At 33.4% G+C, this 24,038-nt stretch overlaps 1 protein-coding gene across 6 annotated transcripts in view; it reads right to left on the bottom strand.

Moving 5' to 3' along the window:
• Positions 1-435: 435 nt before the first annotated feature.
• The window catches only part of RAPGEF2 (Rap guanine nucleotide exchange factor 2), a 238,966-nt gene continuing 215,363 nt past the window's right edge, over positions 436-24,038 (bottom strand). For 5 of the 6 annotated variants that reach the window (XM_058193651.1, XM_058193648.1, XM_058193649.1 and 2 more), the window contains 12 exons: positions 18,959-19,199; positions 18,462-18,845; positions 15,553-15,764; positions 15,301-15,424; positions 13,635-13,658; positions 12,266-12,489; positions 11,384-11,569; positions 9,375-9,527; positions 7,741-7,966; positions 5,800-6,359; positions 3,381-3,689; positions 436-2,386 (listed from right to left, as the gene is read on the bottom strand). In XM_058193651.1, the coding sequence (XP_058049634.1) occupies positions 2,361-2,386; positions 3,381-3,689; positions 5,800-6,359; positions 7,741-7,966; positions 9,375-9,527; positions 11,384-11,569; positions 12,266-12,489; positions 13,635-13,658; positions 15,301-15,424; positions 15,553-15,764; positions 18,462-18,845; positions 18,959-19,199 (2,669 nt within the window). In that variant the 3' untranslated portion in view covers positions 436-2,360. The remainder of the gene's footprint in view (positions 2,387-3,380; positions 3,690-5,799; positions 6,360-7,740; positions 7,967-9,374; positions 9,528-11,383; positions 11,570-12,265; positions 12,490-13,634; positions 13,659-15,300; positions 15,425-15,552; positions 15,765-18,461; positions 18,846-18,958; positions 19,200-24,038) is intronic. The other variant, XM_058193650.1, reaches the window with a different exon arrangement.

Genomic DNA, 24,038 nt, shown 5'->3' with positions numbered 1-24,038 from the left:
TGAAGCCTGAAGATGACGAATGAGACTTCGTCGAAACGTCGCCAAGACACTTCCAATTTTATGCGGGAGAAAACCCGAATAACCAAAGACCTACACACACACACACACACATATATTCTTCCTAGTATTCTTCCTGTAAGTGCAGGATCTGCTCTTGCTTTTTCAGATGAACAGAGCGTTGATCCATTGGTTGAGACAGGAACTGAACAACCAACTTAAAATGAGATATATTTTATATCTTGCTGTATATTTTGGATGAAAATATGTGCATGATTTTTACTATAATATTACTACTTCTAGATCTTGATTTATGTCTTAAAAGTTCCTCAAATAATTTCTGTGACTAAAATTATGTGTATGGTTCTCCCCCACGTATATGAATATTGCACATAACCGGCCCTCTTCCAAGCAAATCAGCACAAAATAAATCAGACATCATTAACATTATATTTATTTATATTCCAGCTTCATACAAACTGGATAGAAGCATAAACATAGTACATTTCTACCATTTTCAACAAAAATATATAACCAATATGTACAATTATTGTATTAAAAATACAAAAGGGATACAGACTCCACCAATGTCTTTCTAAAAGACATACAGGTACAAGTAGTATCAAAAGTATGAGGAAATCACCAGTAAGTCGTACATTCTGCACTTGACATCACAGAGTGAACTGAGATTAGCAGTCCTATGGTCTACAATTACTTAATTCCTATATAACATTTGTGCAACTTGTGAGACAGCTAGGTTTGTTCTGTTTTGCTATATGCACATGAGGTCCATAGCCTATATAATGAAACTGGCAAATGCATATTACATGTAAAATTACAAATGCATAATTGACAATATGATATAGAAGCAAATAGAGAAAAGCTATGATTATAGGAGAGATTAAATAAAGCACTGACATTGTTCAATACAGTGAAAAACCACTGTAAATTGATCTTTATAAGTTGATACTATTTACTTTTATCTACTGATCAATATGATCAGCTGAATTTAATGAAAAAACAAAAATCCAAGAACAGCAGTTCCTCACATTTGAGTACTACTCGGATTGGCAGCCTTCACTTTTCTGGAGTCTGTGCAAAACCAAAAATAACAACAGAAAATAGAAAGGGGATGTAGTTTCATTTCCAACACTAAAGGGTTCATAGCAGCTGTAAGCAGGTGATTGATACCCACTGGCCTCCTCCATATATGCAATGTTCTGTAAAAGACAATTGTGAATAATTGTTCACTGCAAAAGCTTGCTGAGAGACACCTACTTTCTTCAAAAGGTTCACTATTTTCTAATGCCAAGCCAATAGCAACACAATTTGAGATTAGTATTAAGAGTTGGCACTGGTTGCAGTGTGTGCTGAATTGCCTTAATACATTACCCTGATTATTTCTGTCTGACAAAAGCCCATTACTTAGTACGAGGAGGAGGATGGAAAAAATCATGTATTTTCAGCAAAATATGATATTGCCATTTGACAATTGAGGACAAATATTTTTACTCACCATCCTGTATTCCTTAAGGCACAGGAAAAGGACACTAACTTTCTTCACAGATTATTTGCAAGAGTCAAGAGAACCACATCATTAGAGATGCAAAGCAACAAAACCAGCAATTCTGAAATTAATCAACTCTGCTTTGAGTGGAACACTAAAAACGAAGCTTGAAAGGCTGAATCCTTCCTATAAATCATTTTTAGCTAACGTGGCATTTTTAGCTAACCACATCATCGCTTTGAACAAAAAAAAGTAGTCCAGGCTAGCAAACTTTCTTAAATAATACAAAATAATACTGTAGTTAATGCAGGTGTAACCTTTTATCCCTCTCCAAATACAATATATATATATATAGAGTAGCAACAAAGGCATTGTAAACAAGAAACAAGCACTGTGTACTTGAAGGATTTCAATACATTTCTTTCTTAATAAAGGCCAAATGCATTTGTCCACTAGTTGATCTCTTCATCACAATCAAGTGAAGTGCTAGGATCATGATTAAGATCGGAAAAAGAATTTAAAATGCTTCCAGGCATGGGAGAGTGCAGCCAGAGTTATGAGTTGATCTAGGAATTTGGAATGATACTGTGTGATGTAGCAGACAGCGACAGTGATAGCTGAGAGAATGCTGCACTGCGCATTTCAAGCAACACAGTTTGAAAAGTGCCAGGGCAATTTCTTCACAGTATTTCACATGCAAGGGGAGAAGGGGAGAAGAAGCCCATGCTGCTTTAAGGCAGGGAAGGAGGCACAGGTCCACCATCCGTTAATTAATGTTCCAAGGCTCCTATATTAGGGATGTCATCTTGTGCTCTCCTTAAAGTTGGTTTACTTGTAATCCCGAAAGCTCCAATTCTTAGACGGCAGAGACTTGCTCATCTTCTGCAAACACAACATGACAGGAGGGAAATAAAGATAGAGATACTTAAAACTTAATACCTTACAAATATATATATATATATTTATATTTATATATATATATATATTCTGTGTTCATACTTTATCTTCCTTAAACATTGAATTTTGGGGGACTATATTTTCTTTATTTCTTCTCCACTAAGATACATGTTAATTTTAACATTTCAATTAATTAAACTTGACAGGCAATTCGGCATTCTGCTCAGAAGTTTTTTAAGTTATATGTTTGTCACATACTCTTTTTGTCAGTCTTGTCTTCTAGTGAATACATGTGTTTTTCTTAGCAATAGTTTTCAGAAGTTATTTGCCATTGCCATTGCGTTCTTCCTAGTGCTGAAACAGTGTGATTGGCCCAAACCTTCTTTGCTGGCCTCATGTTTAAGGCAGGACTAGAACTCATGAGTTTCTTGATTTCTAGCCCAGAGCCTTTAATTGCTACACCAAACTGGCATATATTTGGTATTCTTAAATATATAATCTTAAATATATAATCCTGAATTATATATTAAATTGAAGTACACCTTTATAACTGGCTTGAGGGACTTTACTGGAATTTGACCATACCCAGCTAGTATTGTGCAGCAAAGTCAAGAAGGCCACAATTTCTTCAGCTTTGCTTGAAATATCTTGGTATAGGAAACAGTGTATTTAAAAATGTCTTCAACATCTGCTTAGAGAAGCTCTTTTTCAACAAAAAGGCTATACACCACATTTAAATAATTATCAACATGTGGTATGAGCTTTCAGCCTTTCACAAAGGCTTGGGAGAATCCTAGCATATTTGCCAAACAGTTAATAGTCCTATGATCTTTTCCTTCATAAACATATTCAGGCAACAAACTGAGAAATGTTAATGTCAGAGCCTGAGTCATTTTTTTTTGTAGATTTCCACCATCCCTTCTAATGCCCTTTGCGAAATTATCCTTTTATGATTTTCAAAATGTGATAAGATGTTTACCATCCTCCTCTGTGGAAAACCCTTGAGACTGATAATGAGCAAGATGTGGGTCTGACTCGTTTGGTTTATGCCACTGAAGTTTGTTAACAGGCCTGATAGAGGAATGACCCTGTGATTGCTGCTGCGAAGGTGAAGCTGAAGTCCCAGCGGCTTCATTAGACCGTGCCACCATCCTAGACCTCTGAAGTGCTACGTTGTAATCTGGAGGTTTTCGGGCTGGATGAGAAATTCCTTCCGCAAAATCAATAGGTATTCCTACATAACCCGGAGGGGTTGGTGGTGGTTCACGATAGCGACCCTCTTTTCGAGCTGCAGTAAAACAATACACTATTAACAATCATTTAAAAATATTTGTGCAATTCATAATACATACTGATATTGACTTTGTATTAGGTTATCTGCAATATCTTGCAAACCATCATATGCATCATAACAACGAAGCATTAAAAAAAATCCACTGCCACAGTCTTTTGTGGATTTGAACCATCTCCTCTAATGCCCTAATCTTTTTATGATTTTCAAAATATGATATGATGTTTACATGAGCTTGATTACATAAGCCTGTCAAAAGGCAGTTATGTTTTCAATTTTATTGATTCTCATGGAGAGCCGATCATGAGCTTAAAACTTATTTTTATGAAGTAAATATCATACACAAGTGTTTAATTTGGCTTAACTTTGCAACTGTATCTATCTACACAGTTTTAGACATTATTTTAATGTGTATGTCTTATTTATAAAACACAAATAGAAACACTTTAAGAAAGCTACAGAGAAGACAGAAAAGCAATTGACCAGAAGTGGAGATTTAAAAACATTTTAGAAAGCACTCATAAAGGGAATTCAGAAAGGAATGGTGACATCTGGAAAAGATGTCTTAACGACTTTAGTACTATAAAAATATAGCCACCACAAGGGTTCTATGTAATAAAGTGTAATATATCATTAGAGTTTAATTGTTTAGCAAAAGGCAAATAATACTAAACCAATTTGCAAAGTAAATGGTTTTAAATGTTTTTATATTTCCCTCTTTATAACAAGATTCATGTTTTGCTTAATTTTTTCAGCATAATTCAATAAAATCAGTAAAATTATTAATAATATCAAAACAAATGAAGTATATAATTTGAAGCACTCTTCCAATAAAATCATTGTTTTTATTTTTCAATTCACTAAACATTTGAAATGGTTTTTCCCCCCAAAAACGATTTCTTCAAGATGCACAAAGTAAAAGTAATAAATATTTGAATTGTCTTAGAATGCAAATTGAATTGGTATCTGGATAAGCTAAGAGACAACCTAAATCCTTTTGGGAGGAGGGGGGAAATGAAAAATCAATCAATTTGGACAAAGTTAGTAAAGAAGGCATTGTAATTATCAGACCTCATTGCAGGTTTTGCTTTGGCACATTCCAGACACCCTACTCACTCTAATTTTTTTTTAACATAAAAAAAATGTTTGTGTGTGTGTGTGTGTGTGTGCACGCGCGTGCGTGCGCGCGCACGCGAGGGGGAAGCTGGCACATTGCAAAGGACTTCTAGCATCATTTCTGTTTCTAAGACCATAACCTTTCTTAAGCAATAAACTGATTCATTTGCAAGTCAGCTCAATTGTCAGAAAAAGGACAAAATTTACAAGGAAACATTGTGGTGCTTAGCAACTTGATATTTTGTTAAAGGGAAAGCCCTCTATCCTCCCACCCAGTCATTTTATGAGAACATTAACATGGTTTCTAAATTCGAAATATCCCAGTCAGCCAAAAGCTGATTTGGTTTAATTATATGTCCATTCAGTCAAGTGAAAGTCAGTCTACTCAGAATGAGAGTAATTTTTCCTGTTCTCAACTAATTTGATTTAACTGGGTCACTACCACAACTTTGGATGCTGTGTAATTACTAATCCATTATGATGTTAAGATATATGATCAGTAATTTGCTTTGACTCGTTCATGACAGCATTCTACATTCTGGTCATTTCCAGAGGTTTTGGACTTCAACTGCTGTAATGCTCAGCCAGAATGACTTTCAGAGTTGGGGGAAACTGATGGTGAAAGTGGGCTTAGGTAGAAGCTATAGGCTAGAGTAGATTGGGTGGGAAGCAGCAACTGTGCATAGGGAATTCATTTTTTTCATAACTCTTAATATTTACACACAGTCTTTGTAAGTGTGTATTGCTCTGTGCAAATGAACTTATTAATTTGGCTTTAGTAACATGATGATTAGGATGACAATGACAAAAGCAGTATCTGCAACAGAAAACATTACTTTTCAGTGCAAATGGTTTCATGGAAAAAAAGAAAATACGAGACAAAGGTTAACCCCTGGCTACATTTTTAAACAGTCTAAAGAAAAATATCTTTAAAACAAATTCATAATAATAAATATGTAGGATATTTTGTGGAAAACAAAATTAAACTTACCAATAAGACCCTTTGTGTTACTTGTTGGCATAGCTATATGAGCTGGCATAGGAACCGGCTTTGAATCCTCTGTTGTTATAGATGTTATGCTACTGGATTCAGCTTCAATTGATACATCTTTCCCACCCCTCCGTTTTATGGTACCTGTATCACCTTCAGAGTCCTCTCCCCAGTATCCTGTGGAGGATGCCCAGCTTGCTCTGGATTGTGCTTGATCAAGGCCCTCCCTACCTTGACTCTGCCTGCCATACTTTGTGCCTTGATCGGAGAACATCAATGGGTCCATGTGACTGCCTGAGGCCCACAGTCCTGCCCCATCGCCTGAATTATCGAAATGAACATGTCCAAAAGGCAGAGTTTCCCAACTTCGCTGATGTTGTATTGTCTGTATGTTGTCATGGGAACCACTTGAGCAAGAAGTCCAACTGCCTCGGCCACTATCTGCTGCATCAAGTGATGCTCGATCTCCCTGATCCTGTGATAGTTCCTCCGTACTGGGAGAAGAAAGCATGGTTGCTGCAGCATAGAACCCTCTGTTTTCTGACAGGGCTGCATAGGAGCTAAAAATGCATAGCAATGAAATAATTAGTCACTATAACATAACCCAATGATGTAACCAATAGTGACTGGTAGACTAGAAGACAAATTTTATACTTTTTGTTCCCCTGAATACATTAAAAAGTTATTCCTCCCTTACTTATATTCTGCAATTATACAAAGCACTTTAATCATTACAGATACAGGTAGTCCTCAACTTACAACTATTCATTTAGTGAACATTCAAAGTTATAACAGTACTGAAAAATATGACTTTTATGATAGTTTTGCACACTTACAGCCATTGCAGCATCCCCAGGGTCACATGATCAAAATTCGGTCAGGTGGCAACTGGCATGTATTTATGACAGTTGTACTGTTCTAGGGTCTTGTGATCATTGTTTGTAACCTTGCCAGATGGCTTCCGATAAGCGAAGTCAACGGGGGGAGGGGGGAGTCAGATTCACTTAATGAATGCATGATTCACTTAACAATTGAACTGATTCACTTAATCACCCTGCCATAAAATGGGGCAGAATTCACTGAACAATTGCCTTCATTAGCAAGGGAAATTTTGGGCTTAGTTGTGGTCATAAATTGAAGACTATTTGTACTGTAATATCCAAATACTCGCAACTAAATTTATCATAATCAGTGCTTTCAAGTAAGACAAGTCTGGGTTTTCAACATATATTTTTTCTATTTTTTTTCTTTCAGAGAATAAGAATATAAATGAAATAAATAAGAAAATATTCCAACCTAGCAAAAGAAGAGATTAGTCTTAGAAACATACATAGTATGTTGATACACAGATAAATAGATGTATTGATAGACATATATACACACACATACACAATTTTTAAGTTTTATGATCCCAGGAAAAGGCAAAACTGCTTCAACCATTGCCTAAAGGATCTATCTATATTTATATGCTGATCTGCTTTGAAGGATCTTTTAGATATTGAATCTAAAAGGGTAGCAGAGAGGAGGGCTCAAGAGTGGAATTAGTCTGGACTAATTAAGTAAACACAAGAGGGCAAGGTCTGGAAACACACACACACCCCATACATTTGAGCATTATCTAATCTTCACCAGGCAAAAACTGCTGGCCGGGGATATTCCCGTGAAATAGGCAAAAAACAATAAAGTAGCAAGTTTGAACTCCACATGTCTGAGTCTGGTTGTTCATGTCTGATTTTTGAACTTTATTACAGATCTTATAGGTTTAATCTTATAAATCCTACAGTTTAGTCTTATATTTCATATAGTTTCTAAGTCATCAACAGGCAAAATTGTTGAAGTTTTAATAGCAACATATGTATTCAAAACCTTATTCAAAGAGCGGAATAAATAAATAAAAATCACATAGAAATCTTAAATAAATATAGGACATGAACATCATACCCTAAACTGTACTGATCCGGTTCAACCAGGGCTCTTCTTTCAATCCTGCCCACTCCAAGATTAGTCTCAACAATGCTGACTGAGTGCCTCTGTCTTCTTTCATCTTGTAGAGACCCTGACACGGAGTCAAAAGAAGAATTGCTGACAATGCTAGATCGGGAAGAAATTTCACTGTGACCAGAGTCGGAAAAGTTATCCACTGTGCCACTAGGAGCCAGCATGTAACCTGCAGGAAGAATAGTTTAATTATTTAATAAAACTTTTCACAATTTTTATAAAAAATAAACAAAACAAATTCAAATGTCTTCTTATTCCAAAAACAAATAAAGTACAATGGAATAGTGTTAACATCTCATTTCTAAGAAAAGGGGGAAGTATAATATTGCAATGTATTCTTTTGATAAATGTATCTTTTTTATCAGTTTGAAAATTCTACTTCACACAATCTGTTCTTTTTAAGTCCTGATGAATATAGTCATACAACCTTTGGCATGATTCCTTCAGAATGGACAACTATACTTGCACTTTTTATTCAGTTCTGACACAATAAACATGTCTTGCTATTCTATCCTTAATAATACAAAATTAAAAATGTGCAGTAGTTATTCACTTTCCTTGAACTTACTGATATGCTTTTTGAAAGAATTTATCTCCACATATGGAGATACTATGCCTGAAAATGAAGGCAATCGTATGACTTAATAAATTTCCATACTTCTCCATAATTATGATTCTTGACAACAAAAAGGAATGTAACTCATTCACAGCATAAACAAACAAACAAACAAATAAATAATAATAATAAATAAGTAAGAAATGATAATTAAAAATAACTATCATTCAGCTACCATAAAGACAAAGCAAGAAATAAAGAAAAAATATTTAGAAGATTCATTATTTCATAATGAAGTTTTAAAAAGTGCTTTGTAAATGCTTTGTATTGTTGCTTCAGAAGCCCTCTGATGTCTGGGCTTATCAAATTTCCAAGGAAAAGCTTCTCTGCAGCATATGGGTCACGACAGAGAAACCTATTTTCCCACCCTTAGCTCCCCAGCCAAATAAAAGTCAAGAAAACTGACTTTCTGAAGAAAAAAACAAAACCAGAAATAAAGTTATAGAACTTGTGATTATGAAATGACTATAAAAAACTGGCTGTGGCTGAGTTAATTAAACTCTTCTAAGTCTGTTCAGACAATCAGCATTTTTTTTTCAGTCAACTGAATGTAAAGCATAAAGCAGTTAGCAGTGTTTTTTTGAGACAAAGAAGTATTCAATATTGCCTATAAATCTATACATATTTTTGCATATATTTTAATATAAATTTAAGAACACAGAGAAAATTATTCCCTTAAGAGACTTTATGACATAACATATAAATTATAATGGAAGCAAATGTCTCTTCATTATAAAACATGATTTACTGTATTTTTGGCAACATACTGTATTTTTGGCAACTAATGATTATGGCTAGTTAACTGTTAATATAGCTAACTATGATTAGGGAAGAGACCATGTGAGAATTTTAAAACATTAAAATATTTTATTGTATATTATTATAAAATATATTATAATAAATTTTAATATATTTTAAAATATTAAAATATTTTTAAAAATTAAAAATGTAACTAATATACATTTTCTTGGAGAGCTCTGGGGTGAGGTGGGAGGAGAAGATAATTGTGAAGAAGCATTTGAAATTGTGTCTTCTGCTTGCTTCTTGTGACGGTCCAAACTTCCTTCTTCAGAGAGTGAAAGAATTTTCTTTAAAGCTTGTGGGGAGTTTATGCCTTAAAGGGAAAAAGAAAAACAAACTTCAGATATATGTACACTTTCTTCAGTATGTGCACATTAAGGACCTCATGCACCTTTCAAATGCAACATTAATTACATTTTAGCTCACCATTTCTTCGTATAGCTCATTACCCATTTACATTTATCTTCACCACCCTGCCATGAAATTACGCAACACACAGAGATGGAAGAATGACCCCCAAATCTCAAAGTGTAGGACACTTTTGCTAATGTCAACTCATGCCAATTCATAAATTATTATGATTCAGAAGAAACAACTGATATGTACAGTTCATCGTAGTAAAAAAGTAAGAATGAATAAAATATATGCAAATAATAACTAATTCACTCTCCGGATAAAGAGAGGATATCATTCACATATGCTCTGGATGGTTGCTCCTCATGAAGAGAAGAGACTGTGGAACTGCATTTTTCCACCAGCTTGAGCACCAGGAAATGATGCGATTAGTCATCTTGCTCTCAACCACAGTGGAGACTTAAAAGACATTAAGTTCAAAAACCTTGCTTTCTAATCACTTTTGGAAATTGCTCATCATATACTATTAGAGACCTTTGGAGTGACAAGTTTAAAAATGCCGGGTGAGGCTGCTTTTAATCATGGACAAAAAAAGTTTTAATCATACACTTTAAAAAATTAAAGAATCTGAAAGAACCATCAGAAAGCTAAATAAGATTTTGATCCTAGAAAATTATAAAAAGATTAAGGGTCCAGATAAAATTGGAATAGTGAATCAATTACAATAAAATTTTGGAATTAATTATAAAATATGAACAGCTTCTTGTGGGAAATAGATTCCGTTTTTGTTGTTACAAGACATAACATGCATAAAGATTATTATGTTTACAAAAACTGGGTCCTTGGGGGGATTAAAGGTTTTAGAAAGACGAAAGCTTGCAAGATGGTGCAAAATGTTCTAATTATAAAAATGCTTAATTTTTCTTTGGGAAAAATAGAATCAGAAAATAATAGTCATAGTATCAACAGTGTCAGTAATGATGTCTACTTTTATGGACAGACTATGTCCAAAAGATGTTATTGAAGAAATGTGAGATGCAGAAAAAACTTTGTCCGACAAGGTAGAGATAGTATTGAAAGTAGATTTAAAACTGACAGTCCAAGAGACCAATTTGGAAAATACATTTTATTGGGTCTACAAAAAACAACAACAACAAAAAAAAACTGGCTGAATTTTAAAATGGAAATACAAATGACAAACCAAGAAAATGACCTGGATAATATTTTCCTACTAGCTTAAAAAAAAGAGACTTGTTAAAACCTTGAATATCTCTATGTGATGGGACCAAGAAGAAATAAAGAAAAATAAAATGCTATAACAATATTTGAATGAAACAGATTAAGATGGTTAGAATTAAACGGGAGGAATATAAAGTTGATTTATTTGATCAAAGTTAAAATAAGGTATGTTGTTCATTCTGGTTACCCTTTATGGACTTTCTGCTTACATGAGGACTGAAAAGGTGCTACTATTTATGAATCGCTCATAGATAAAAGGTGGGATATGATTAACCAAAAATATTTGTAACATTAGAAGGTGAAAACTTACTAAATATGTTTATGCTTGTGATGAAGATTTGAAATCACTTCTTTATACACTTTTTCTTTATTAAGGTCTTATTCTTGTTTTTCTTGTTTTTCTTTTTCACTATTCTTTTCCCTTCTCTCTATTTTCTTTAAGTTTAACTTGTATTAGATTTTACTATTATTAGCAAAATTCTTAATAACAATTGTATATATTTTTATTTGCAAAATTATTTAATTTTTTGGTGAGAATTTGTTTTCCTCCAAAACAAAATTCTTTATAGAACTTACCAAATGGTGGGAGATCTTTTACTGGTACTTTCTTACGAGAAGGATAAAGTGATACAGCAGGAACCTGTAAAACCTGGTTTGCTTTGGACTGTTGTTGCTGTTGAGTCTTCTGCTGCATCCCTGACCGATGTGTTACTGGGGACGTTTCAGCTTTTCCAGACCGTTTGTCCCCTGGAGTTTTGGGTACTTAAGGAAAAAATATAGCATGATATAGATTAAGATGATAACTGATTCTGTTAGAAACTTTGAATTTTGAATTGAGTCTAATGACAAATGGTGTTAATATCTATTTAAAAAAATAAAATAAAATATAATAAAATATAATTTATATTATATAAATATAATTCTAAAATATTCCTATTCAACTGAAAGGCAATATCATTAAAATAACATGACATCATAATAAAGAATAATAAAACTATTTATATAATTTAAGGCATAAAAACATAAGATATTAAAAACAAAAGTATAAGAAAGTGTAAGTACAATCTGCATTGGTATAAGTAACCAATTTGCAAATGCAAACAACCTAATCATAAAAACTTTTCTTACTTACATGGCAAAAAAAAATCCATTTATTTTCATCTATTTATTATTTGTAGCCTTCCTTAAACTTATATACATTAGGAAAATTAGATTCAATTAAGAAATTAACAAAATTAAAAAAAATGAAGTATTTTAATAAATAAAACTCAAATGTTTATGACTAGCCAGGCCTTTAATGCCAAATAAAACTACTATTAGTATAAGTTGACTTGGGTGCAGCTTATCTGTACCCTAATAGAGTACAGAGGTACACGATTCAGGATACTGTAATTTTGATTTTAAACTTATTTCATCCCTGCCATTTGGTATAGTAATAGAGAGCAAAAACACACTTACATGTATTGCTGGCTGGTTCACACTGCAAGGACAGTGCCTGGAGACTTTCTTCATCCATTTCCAAGTCTAGGTTAGAGAGATACTGTTTGACTTTTCGAGCCATCTGGGCATCTTCGTATAGCTTTTTGGCATTAAGAAATGAACTGCGACGCACCCGTTTTTTGTGTCCACCTGTTTGTGCAACATCAAGTACTGCTGTGTTTGTACTGCCTTGGCTAAGAGACCTAGGGGTAAAGGAAGATGATAAGTCTGAAATTGAGCTCATTGCTAAATCCTTTAAAGAACTATAAACATGCAAAGTTCTGCATGAAGTCAGTCTATGGTCAAAGCTCACATGCCTCATTCAGGTAAGTCATACAATTAAAATAAAGGCTAAAAATCAAGGATTTTAAAATCACATTTTAGTTATAAGTCTGTGCATATCTTCATTAAAATATATCCCTAATATCTACTCTGCCCAAAATAAAAAATAATGAAATTCTACATCGTTGGGAAATGATCAGTACACTAATTCTTCACATAATCTATTTCCTTATAAGGGTGCCGGGAACTTTTGAAAGGCTTTCCAAGGGTGCCTCAAACAAGAAAAGGTTGTGCCTCAAACAAGAAAAGGTTGGGAACCACTGACATAATCTATTTCAAAAGTAGTACTAGTAAATAAAATGGGCTCATGCATAAAAATATCCCTAGTGAGTAGAGATCAAATTTCACTGAAGGTTAATGTCAAATACTTTTTTTAAAAAATGTATATTTGGAAGTATATTTATTAAAACATTTAATTTGTTGCAAATACTGTAACAAATCTATTTCCTCTTTTATTTTCCCCAGTTGAAATGAATTTCTTGTTATATAATAAAGACTCTTATTAGTTAATAAGGAAACAACATGCAGGTTTGGATGTTTTTTTGTATGGGAGTTATATCTAAGTCGTTAACAGCAAAAATGAAGTTTGGTTTGAATGAAGACTGATTTGTAGAAAGATAATTTAGTTAGTTGAGCTGTAAAAAGCAATGTATTTAAAATGTAATTAACACAAATTTGGATAGTGCTCCTAATTTCTGAGACACATCTAAATTTATTTTTGATATAGCTGAACCACCATCACACAACCCAATTTTGGAACACAAGTCCCATTAAATGGGACTGCTAAGTCCAACCAAAGTGTCTCATGACTTGTAAAGTTTCACAGCTCTAATATTTATGACCTCAAGCAAAAGAAGCACTAGGATTAAATTTGATGTAAGTAAAAAAATGTTATCAAAAAGGAAAAAGTGCTAAGGCATCAGAAAATTAAAGAGAAGCAAGAAAAGTACAATGCAGATGTTCAAGAAAGGAATGGCTGCCTGTATTGTTCTCTCCAGCCACTTACCCCAGACTCCTCCATTTCTTCTTCCTGCAAGTGAGAGCCATGAATATTGAAGCATGGATTTAAGGAAGAGACAGAGAAAGATTATAAGCTCAGAAGAAAAGAGTCAGATTTCAGGACAAGCTGTAACAGACATCTCAGAATAGCCTTCTCTCAGGCACTTTTTCAGAACGATTAACAATTATATATCTTTGACAATGGATTGGGGCCTATAGGGCCATGCTGGTTCTGATTGTGCTTTGACCTCCCTATAGAACAAACACCAACTGCCCATACAACAAAGCAATAAAACCTGATTCAAAATTTTGGGATAGTTTTTCATTGGAAAATAAATTTTGGGATTTCTATTTAACAAGTAGTTCACATTTCCTTGCCTTTCTGGGCAATATACCACTAACAATATGAAAGGCTTTCATGAAATCAAGTGGAAGAAATTTATGTTGTACGGCACTATTTCTTCCCCTACTTGATAAAAAGGTAAATAAGGTAGTGACTAATTGTACACTGCAATTTGACAGTCTTTTGATCAAGAATCTTATATTTTCTGCTCTTCTTTCTCGCTTAGAACACAAAAAATTGACCCTGCATGAACAGTCATCTTTATATATATCAATGAGTGAATATTCTTTTCTTAAACTACTTTAAAACTCATACATGGTTTATACTGTAGTAGTTGCATTTTGATTAATCATGGTTCATTATGATATTTGATAAATCCAAGAATTCAAAAGTAGTTTTGAAACAAAAAAAACCCTCAAGCTGGATATAGTTAAAACTAGTCAACATTAAACTTCAGATTCAATCTGATAGCACAAGGTCATTGAATTGTTTTATTTTTCTTTCCTTCTCTTTCTTTTCCCTCTTCTTACATAATCATAAAGTATGATTATAATGAACTAAATTTGAAGCACAATTGATGATGTTTACTTAATACTTAATAGGGTTTTTTTATTTTTCCTCTTCTTTTTCCTCTGTGTAAATTGCTCAGGTACTTTATCCCACTCCTTTTCCCACTATAATACTATTTCTGAATGGCACCTACATCTGTCCCACTGAGAATGATAAAGGGTTTGACATGGAATATATTAAATACTGTATATATAATAATTACAACTTCTTTAGATTGCTTGCATTGAATTAATTATGTCAATAGAATCATCTAATTTTCCTGAACAAGCATATGTAGAATTACATCCAAATTGTTAGAAAATGTGTCTTGGTAATATAACAATCTGAGTGCTTATGCTGAAGTAATCATAATGAGAGAATCATAGATAAAAGTCAGTGGGAAGGCAAACCCTGAATACTAATCTCTAAATGGTGAAGGGTTGAACTATTACATATAATGCTTATTGAACATGTTGGATTAAGGAATCTGATGTGAACCTCAAAAGGGCAAGTATGTTATTTAGAAATGCTAAAAAGACCATTGCTTATTTCATATTGATAAATACAAGAATGTAAGATTATGTAAAAAAATGCAGTTATCTAAGAAATAATACAATCTCTTTTCCAGTTCTTGATGTCATTTACAATTGTACATGTTTATTAGTTATGTGAATTAACATAATTAATTAGCATGATTACAGTACAGTATGCCTGCCTCTTATTATATAGTAAACTGTTTATTACATATTTTAACTAATTTTCTGTTGGTCAGCATACTCACCGAGTCCTGAACATTAAAGCAGGATCCATATTAACAGAAGCCATTCGGCCCACATGGCGGATCTCTTTTGCAATCATTCTTAATTTCTCAAAATTGACCAAACCTTCCACTTTGGAATCATTTCCTGTATTACAAAATAATTATTTGCAAAAAAAGAACACTATTCGTTTTTTCCATTTGTTGTAAAAACAATTGACACATTTCAGCAGAATGCTGAATACATGGTAAATACCTGATGTAATTTTAACTTACCTTCATGAAGAAATGTAAGATCCTTTTTTATTACAGGGAACAATGGAATAATGGGGGGCTGTAGATTTTGACTATTCAAGACATTGCGGTATTTTGCCATGTTTCTAGATGGATCAAATAAGTCCTGAAGATCTTGAAACAATTTCTCATATTTGCTTGGAAGTTTTTCCCATGTGGTTCGTAATCTTGCAACCGGAGCTAAATTCAGACCACTAAACAATATTTTTAAAAGGTTTTTGAAATTTGCATGTGCACCACTCATATTCACTTTGTTAAGCAAGAATTAAATTAATCCAGTTAACATAAAAAATGGCTGAAAATCAGACAGTAGTGAAGAAAGCCTTTCAAGAATTTAATCTTAAAATAAAAGCAGAAATCTTCAAGCAATATTGAGTTGAAGTACAATAAAAAGATGATACAATATTTTTCTTTTTCTAAACGTTTTCCCATTTTATAACACTGCTACAGTACAAAGTAATACAATACAAAGATATGACAATGATTATTATAAAAAACTCTCTGGGCTTGAGTTTCTGCCTTGACATTTGACATTCAGCCTTTATTTCAATAGACAGTAAAATATACGTATATTGGCTAAAATATAGGTAGTCTTCAATTACAACCACAACTGGGACCATAATTACTATTGCTAAGCAATGTGGTCATTAAGTGAGTCATGCCCTATTTTATTATTTTTGTCATGATAATTAAGCAAATCACCATGATAGTTAAATAAATGACAGTCATTAAGCAAATCTGTCTTCCTCTACTGACTTTGTCAGAAATCAGCTAGCTAGGAAGGTTGCACGTAGCCAGGATGCTGCAACCATCATAAATATCATGCCAGCTGTTAAGCATCTGAATGTTTATCATGTGACTACAGGGACACTGCAAGGGTCGTTAGTGTGAGGACCAGTTTTAAAGACTTTTCCAGTTGCATTGTAACTTTGGTGATTCAGTAAATGATTATAAGCCTAGAATGACGTGTATTCAAACAAAAATGCCCAAATTAAGTATCCTAACATTTTTCAATAATATTGATATTAGCAGATCAAAATTGTTGATATGTTTCAAATTGTTGAAAAAATATGCATGTTTCCATATTTAATTATAATAATAAGGGGAAAGAAAGACAAGAAGGGCATCTCAGTATAAACTCACTGTACCATGTTCAAACTTTGACACCTAAGATTTTAAACCATAAAAACGTCCAGAAATATATTACTGTGGAGAGCTAGTGTTAAACATATATTGTGTATAATTAAAGAGATTATTTTTACAAAACAATTTACTGGTGATATATCACATTAGCTAAATTGTCTAAAATGTATAAAGAAATATCAAATAAGGACTGGAAATGTGAAAAGGAAGAGTGGACTTATTAACATGTATAGCTAAAAAGCAAGATCAAGGATACAAATTCCTACAACCATCAAAAGATATTACAGTCTAATATCATGATGAAACTAGAATTATTCGGAATCATATGGACAAGGAATTAAAAAAGAAGTAAAGGAGTTCTGGTTGACATAAAGAAATACTGATTGATTGATTATTGATTGGTTGATTGATTTAATATGCCAACCATGTCTCCAATAAGGCAACTCTGGGTGATTTACATATCATAAACAGATAAATAGCAAAACAATTAAAATTTAAAATTATGCACATTAAAAAATTTAAAACTATGCAAAAAAACCAAACAAACCTAGAACCAGAACCAGAACCAAGGAGTCATGGGGCATAGGGATGAAACCTTTCTACCCTGTCAACCACCTCCAGTGATAAATGGCCCTCTCAGGGCCCCAAGCCAAGCAGCAAAACCAAGTTTGAATACCTTTCCAGAAAGCCAAAAGGTCTTTCTCTGCTGATGCAGGTGGATTGGCTAGAACCATTGGGATGAGACAGCTGTACAGATACCCTGGACTCAGGCCATATAGGGCTTTAAAGGTAATAACCAACACCTTGATTTGGACCTGAAAGCAAACTGGTAACCAATGCAGATTTCAGAAATGAACCACTGGCTTAAAACTTGGTGTCCTAGACGGTGGTCTGCATTACTTACATAAAGGGGTACTGGCAAGGGATAGACTGCAGCTCACAAGAACTGGAAAGAATATATTCCGGGCAGAGGAAACTAGCTTGTCTTATCAAGAGGGCTTTAAATTTAAAGTGAGGGGGCAAATCTTTGCAATCTTTAGGCCCAGGAACTGATATCTACCTGAGAAATAGCTATTTTTGGATGATGGAAAAAAGAAAGAAACTAGTCACTGCTATCTGGAGAGAATTTAAGATGATATTTATGGTACAAAAATTTAAAAAATACAAACTGGTTCAGATATAAATTTAAAACTTGGCTACATTCATATTCTCTCTTGTGCTTTATGATGAGTTCTAAGAAACTCAAAAGCTTTCAATGATTTTATAAAACATTGAATTGGACTTTCCTCCCTCACGGGTAACAATTACTACTTTTTAAATGTAACTTGCATTGTGTGACTTTTAAAGGACTTCTATAGTATGAAACTTATGTCACATTGACTCTTTAAAGATAAATGTGTTGGTCATTCATTTCAGTCCACCAAGTTTTTTGGATACTTAAGAATGCTTATAAATATATTTATAATGAAAACTTGTAATGATTATTTAAACAGGGAAGAAAACAGCATTTTACATTACTCTTGTTCTGTTTAAAGTTACTGAAATAGCTTCAGTTTGATGAAATATTTTTGTAATATAAATTTACTAATTCCGAAAAATACGCTCTGTGTGTGTGTGTGTGTGTGTGTGTGTGTGTGTGTGTGTGTGTCCTACTTTCTACTTATTATCTAATACCTTTTTATTACAAAACATGTTAACCTCTATTATCCCTCTATATAAACATAAGAAAGAAATCTATCCTTGCTTACCTTATTATTGCAAACATTGAGTTAAAGTTCTTGCATTCTCTGCAGTGCAGCGCTATCTTAATGAAGTGCTTAATTATCTTCATCCTTTTCAGCTGGTTGGTTTCTCGCAAAATCTCAGATGCTACCCAAAAGGTTTCTTGGTTTATTACTTCTTCAAACTTTTTTAAATTAGCACAGTTAAATTTAGATTTCAGTTTAAATAAATCGTCTATGTACTCTGTAGGTTCAATGTTGCGGAACAGTTCAAAATTGCGCATTGAGAGTTGGGTAGCCACCTCTATAGTGCTGAGCTGCAGTAGAGAAATTTGGCTCTCTCTTAGCAATTCCTGAGCATCTTCATCTGAACACAAAGTTTCTGTCTCCATGTTATTTTTCAGATAATACCTGAAAAATATTTTTTACATATTAATCTATCAGGTTTAAATAAATAAACAGCTTCCAAATGATTTTGTTTACTGGATACCAATTTTAAGCCAAAATAACATCTATTTTTTCACCTTCCACTAAGCTGTATTCTGTCAGCAAGTTTGGAGAGTTGATCTGGAAGTCTCCGCTGCTTAATGACACCCTCTGGAGTAACAGAGACCTCACATAAAGAATAAGCATCTGGGGTGGTGGTTAAAGCAAACTCACGAATAGCTTGAACAACTACTTCTTTTGCAGTTGTGTCCTTGCTTATCATAATGTAGCGACTTTGCTGATCTGCTTTAAAAACTCGTAGAACCTGATCTGGTAAATCTGTAATGAAAAGAAAAACATAGTAAGACATATAACAGAATAGAATGTCATTATTTCTCAGCAAGAAATAATATAATAAGAATAGGGATATTTTTCTTCTGATACCTTTTTCTTCATGATAAAGCCTTCTTGCATAAATACCTCAAGTATCCTGTTTTTAGAATATTGTTTTCCTATTTATATTAGATATCACTTCTAAGACATTTGTAGAATGGATACAGTAGCTTTGAACAGCAGACCTCTCTGTAAGCTGTGCCATATATTTCCACCTATTCAATAAACAGTCGATATACAGTTGTCCTCACTTAATGACTGGCTGGCAACTTCATCGCAAAGTGATGTGATTCTTAAGTGAAACATTATATGACTAAATCTAATGTTAATTCTGCTGCAGTTGTTAAAACAAATCATTCACAGGTATTAACCATGATACCACCTGACAATGACTTGTAACTTTACTGACAGCTTCTCTATTGACTTTGCAGGTCAGAAGCTGGCTATGAGGGTCACAAATTCAAATCACTTGACCATAGATCACTATGATTGTTGTAATTGCTTGCAGGTAGTGAAGCCCATATCGCAGAGACACTACAACAGTGAAAGTTCAAGGACCAATCATAAATCTAGTTTTTCACTGCTATCATAAGTTCAAATGGATGCTGAATAAGTCAGTTGTTAACCAAGAACTATCTATAATCATATTGGAAATTTATTTACTGCATGAAGACAAAATAATAAACTATATTAAAAATTACTAAAGTCAGATTTGGCAAGCTCACTCTTCAACCTTCCTCAGGTATATACTGTACCTACTATTTTTAAATAAATTTATTTTAGCATAATGCTCTACAAATTTTGTACTTTAGTTTATTGAAACTTCAAATCTATAAAACTGATTGTTTTCAAAAGCTTTAGTCATCAATAATTAAGAGAATTAGTATTTTACCTGTTACTATGTTTATGTGGTCATCTGTAAATTTACATATAGGTGTTCTACATCTGTACAATAAATCAGGTTGAATGTTCTAAAACAAATTTCATTATTTTGAAATGAGCCCCACCACATCATGTTATATACAAAGGCAGCGATATCTCCAACCATCTCAATTCTGATGACCACCAGAATGAATCCAAAATATATACTAGTCTCAGTCTTGAGTAGGGTGGTTTGCTGGCCTGTGTAAATTTATGGATGATCAGTTACAAAGAAACAGTTATCAGTTTGTAATCAGTTCTTGATCTGATTTTTTTGAACTGAGGTTTGAATCATATATATAGATGATTAACCAGCACCTGTATCTGGAGGTGGATGCTTCAGAGAAATGCTAAGAACAGCATAGTTTAGCCAAATACTGCATCTTGACAGGATCCAATATTAAGAGTATAATGCCTGATAAAATTTAAAAGCTTTGATCATGTTATTCAGTAAATTTCTGAAAGAGACACAACCTACACTAATACCACTAATATAGTTACTGCTTTGTTAGTATGTATGGATGCCAATAGAATGGAAACTTTACCAAATTGCATCAGAGCCTAATAGCAGCTATTAGATATTTGGCCCTTACAATGCATACTGTAATGCAGAGAATTGTGTAACATAATGCAAGGCCTTACTGGTTATTTTGAGTTGAAACTGCTAGAATGAAGGCCAAATTTATGTTTGAGAGCACTGAGAATGAAATGGGATGAACCAAGCTTAGGAAGGTCACCATGAGGCTATGAAGATATAGTCAGTATAATTCTGAATAAATTTAGACAATGTTCTGGTGATTAGCTGCTAACATTACTGGACAGGAAAAGGAGCAAGTAGGTTTAAATGGAGATTTGTGGGCTATCATAATTGCCATGTTGGCTGTGCTCAGAGTGTGCTCCCAGCTATACATGGTTTGGCACTTAAGAAGATGCTTTTACAATTGCCTTTCATGAAGAAAGGGCACAAAACTGTCTCTCTATAAGGAGAATTGGGTCTCCACAATTCAACTATTGAGTATTATTATATGCCTGCACGGTATAAATTCTAACAACACAAAGCAAATAATAAAACATGAGAGGAAGAATTAAATTTTTTTAATAATAGAAATTAAAACAATACTGAAAAGGTTGACAGGAGTTCTATCTTTTCATGAAAAGCTTTATAACAAGGTAGAGCTCCTGTCAAAATCTTAAGCTCTAAAGTTAGCAGACTACAGAACCTTTGTGTATGAATCATAGAAACTAAATTAAAAATCAAATGTTCTAATTTGGGGGAAACCAAATTAGGTTCCCCCCAAAATAAGACATCCCCTGATAATAAGCCCAACCAGGCTTTTGAGCACATGGCAATAAGGTCAAGCGCTTATTTCAGGGTTCAAAAAATATATAAGACAGGGTCTTATTTTAGGGGAAACATGGTATAATATGAAATTGTGATTTGTTAAAAGTAGGTGAAATGTTTTAAATCTCTTCATTTTGAATGTACCAGTGATGAAAAAGGAGGAGGTCCACACTACTTTGGAGTTCATATTTTCCCTAACCCAAGGTCAGAGGCACCTCATTGTACCCTCCCTGATCCATACCATGCAAATCAAACACTCCCTCACACCCTTACGTATCTTGCTTAACTTGCACCACACCTCCCTCTCATTCTTGTTTATCCCTTGCTCCCTTCCTTGACCCATGCCATTTACTCCTTGCATTGCCTCCTTGACTTGCCTACTGCATCCTGTATATCCCTCATTCTCTTACCCACTTAGCAATGGCCATTCACCTGCCTGCCACCCTGAAACTTGCAACTTCCTGCAGCTTCCTTAATGACTTTGATTATGGAAAACCAGCAAAAATTGCCTTGCCTAATCACTGTGAAGTTTGATTAACAATCTCAGTGAGACTGCGAGGATTACTGTCACTAAGAGATGCGGTCATGCTTTATGACTGCATCATTTAGCAACAGAAATTCCAATTCCAGTTGCCATCATAAGTTAAAGAATGGACGTAAGATTTCAAATCTATAACTTCTACCAAGAACTGCATTATGTCACAGTAAAGGAAATGAAACATCTAATTACTGTCTTGCACAAAAGTATAATTTAAAGATCTTAGGTGAATGCCTCATACAAAGAAGTAATCAGGTTTAAAATACAAATCTGGATTATTACTCAAACCTATTAAAATTTAATCTGAATTTTAAATGTACAATCCAATTACTCTGGAAAAGCTAACTACAAGTTTAAAATTTCCATGTAACTAAGTATTCTTGCTTAAGCAGCACTACAAACTTCTTAACTACTGGTATATTAGACAGCAATTCTATTTTTTCCTCTATTTTAGTACCCTTAAGTACTGGATGCTCCTCCATCTTAATCTTTATACAGTCAACACTAACAACACCAACTAATATAAACTGCACATGCTATTAGAATATAATTTTTTATTGGCCAAGTGTGATTGGACACACAAGGAATTTGTCTTGGTGCATATGCTCTCAGTGTACATAAAAGAAAAGATACATTCATTAAGAATTCTAAGGTACAACACTTAATGATAGTCATAAGGTACAAATAAGCAATCAGGAAAATATTAAAATACACACTGCAGCTTGAGATTAAAATCCAACTTCTTTCAAAGTTTCTAAGGGAGCAATATATCTTGACATTAAATAGACTATAGAATATAAGAAATAGTTTTCAAAGAAGCACACAGCATTTGCTGAGGAAGTATACAGTAGTTTATAGTCATTATCAGCAATCCTACAAGATAGGTACTTCACTTCTTCTATAAACTAAAATTTCTTTGTATTTTATTTACTAACTTCTAACAATACATTTCTTTTCTTCAGAGAATGTCTATTTTTTAATTGTCATTTCTTTCTGTTTACCATTCTCTTAACTGTATTCTATATGCCATGGAGAACAGTTAAACGATCTGGGAATGTTTAGTTTACTGAAAATATGGCTGGGAGAAAATATCACACCTTATTTATGCATAAATATAGCAAAAATATCATCTCGAAATATCTAAAGGATTGTGACACAACTTCTCTACTGCTCCAGTAGATCAGAACCAATATTTAAAACCACAAGGAAGGAGGTTCTGTCTGGATACTAAGACAAGCTTCCCAATTGTATGGGCTGCTGGCCTGTGGAAAATATTCCAATGATATGGTGACTTCATCTCTGTTAGAGGTTTCAAGAAGAAGTTGGAGGGCCATTTCTCAAAGATAGTACAGAGCAGAGACTTTTGTGGGGTGTATGATCAGACGTGGATTTATCATACAAAGCTAAATGTTGCACAATTGCAGAAATAACTGCAGATTTGAATTCCTGGTGTAAAAACACATATTTTTAGAACCCCCTCACTGAAAAAAATTGCAAAAATTAATTTTCACTCCATTAAATAACATGCCCTATGAGATAACATCTGTACTTCCTTCCAAACAATGGCTTAGATTCTCTAGTTTTGAAATAGTATGTAAAAGTCTACAGGTCAAAGTACATCCCAGATTATTTTTGACATAGTTCTATATATCTAATAATAAATAGTAAAGAGAGAAGGTTTTTTTTTGTTATTTGTTTCAGTATCATTTATTTAATCCTAATATAAACTGCCAATTATTATTTTTAGCTTGCTGATATAAAATGGTTTTCTTTTATAAAATGTGTCCTATAAAGTTAGGATGAGAATATATAAAAGATTTTATATAGAGCAGATACAAATATTCCAAAATTCAGACAGTATTTATCAAAATAATTAAGTGCCATATCAAAAAGAAAATCATATCTGGGTATAGTTTAGTATATTATTGAATTTGTGCACTTAAATAGTCTTACCCATTTCTATGTATTTCACTGTGACATAAAG

The sequence above is a fragment of the Ahaetulla prasina genome, chromosome 8 (assembly GCF_028640845.1).
Source record: "Ahaetulla prasina isolate Xishuangbanna chromosome 8, ASM2864084v1, whole genome shotgun sequence".
NCBI classification, from domain to species: domain Eukaryota; kingdom Metazoa; phylum Chordata; class Lepidosauria; order Squamata; family Colubridae; genus Ahaetulla; species Ahaetulla prasina.
The sequence above is the reverse complement of the archived record's forward strand: the minus strand, read 5'-3'. Positions and strand labels throughout refer to the sequence as shown.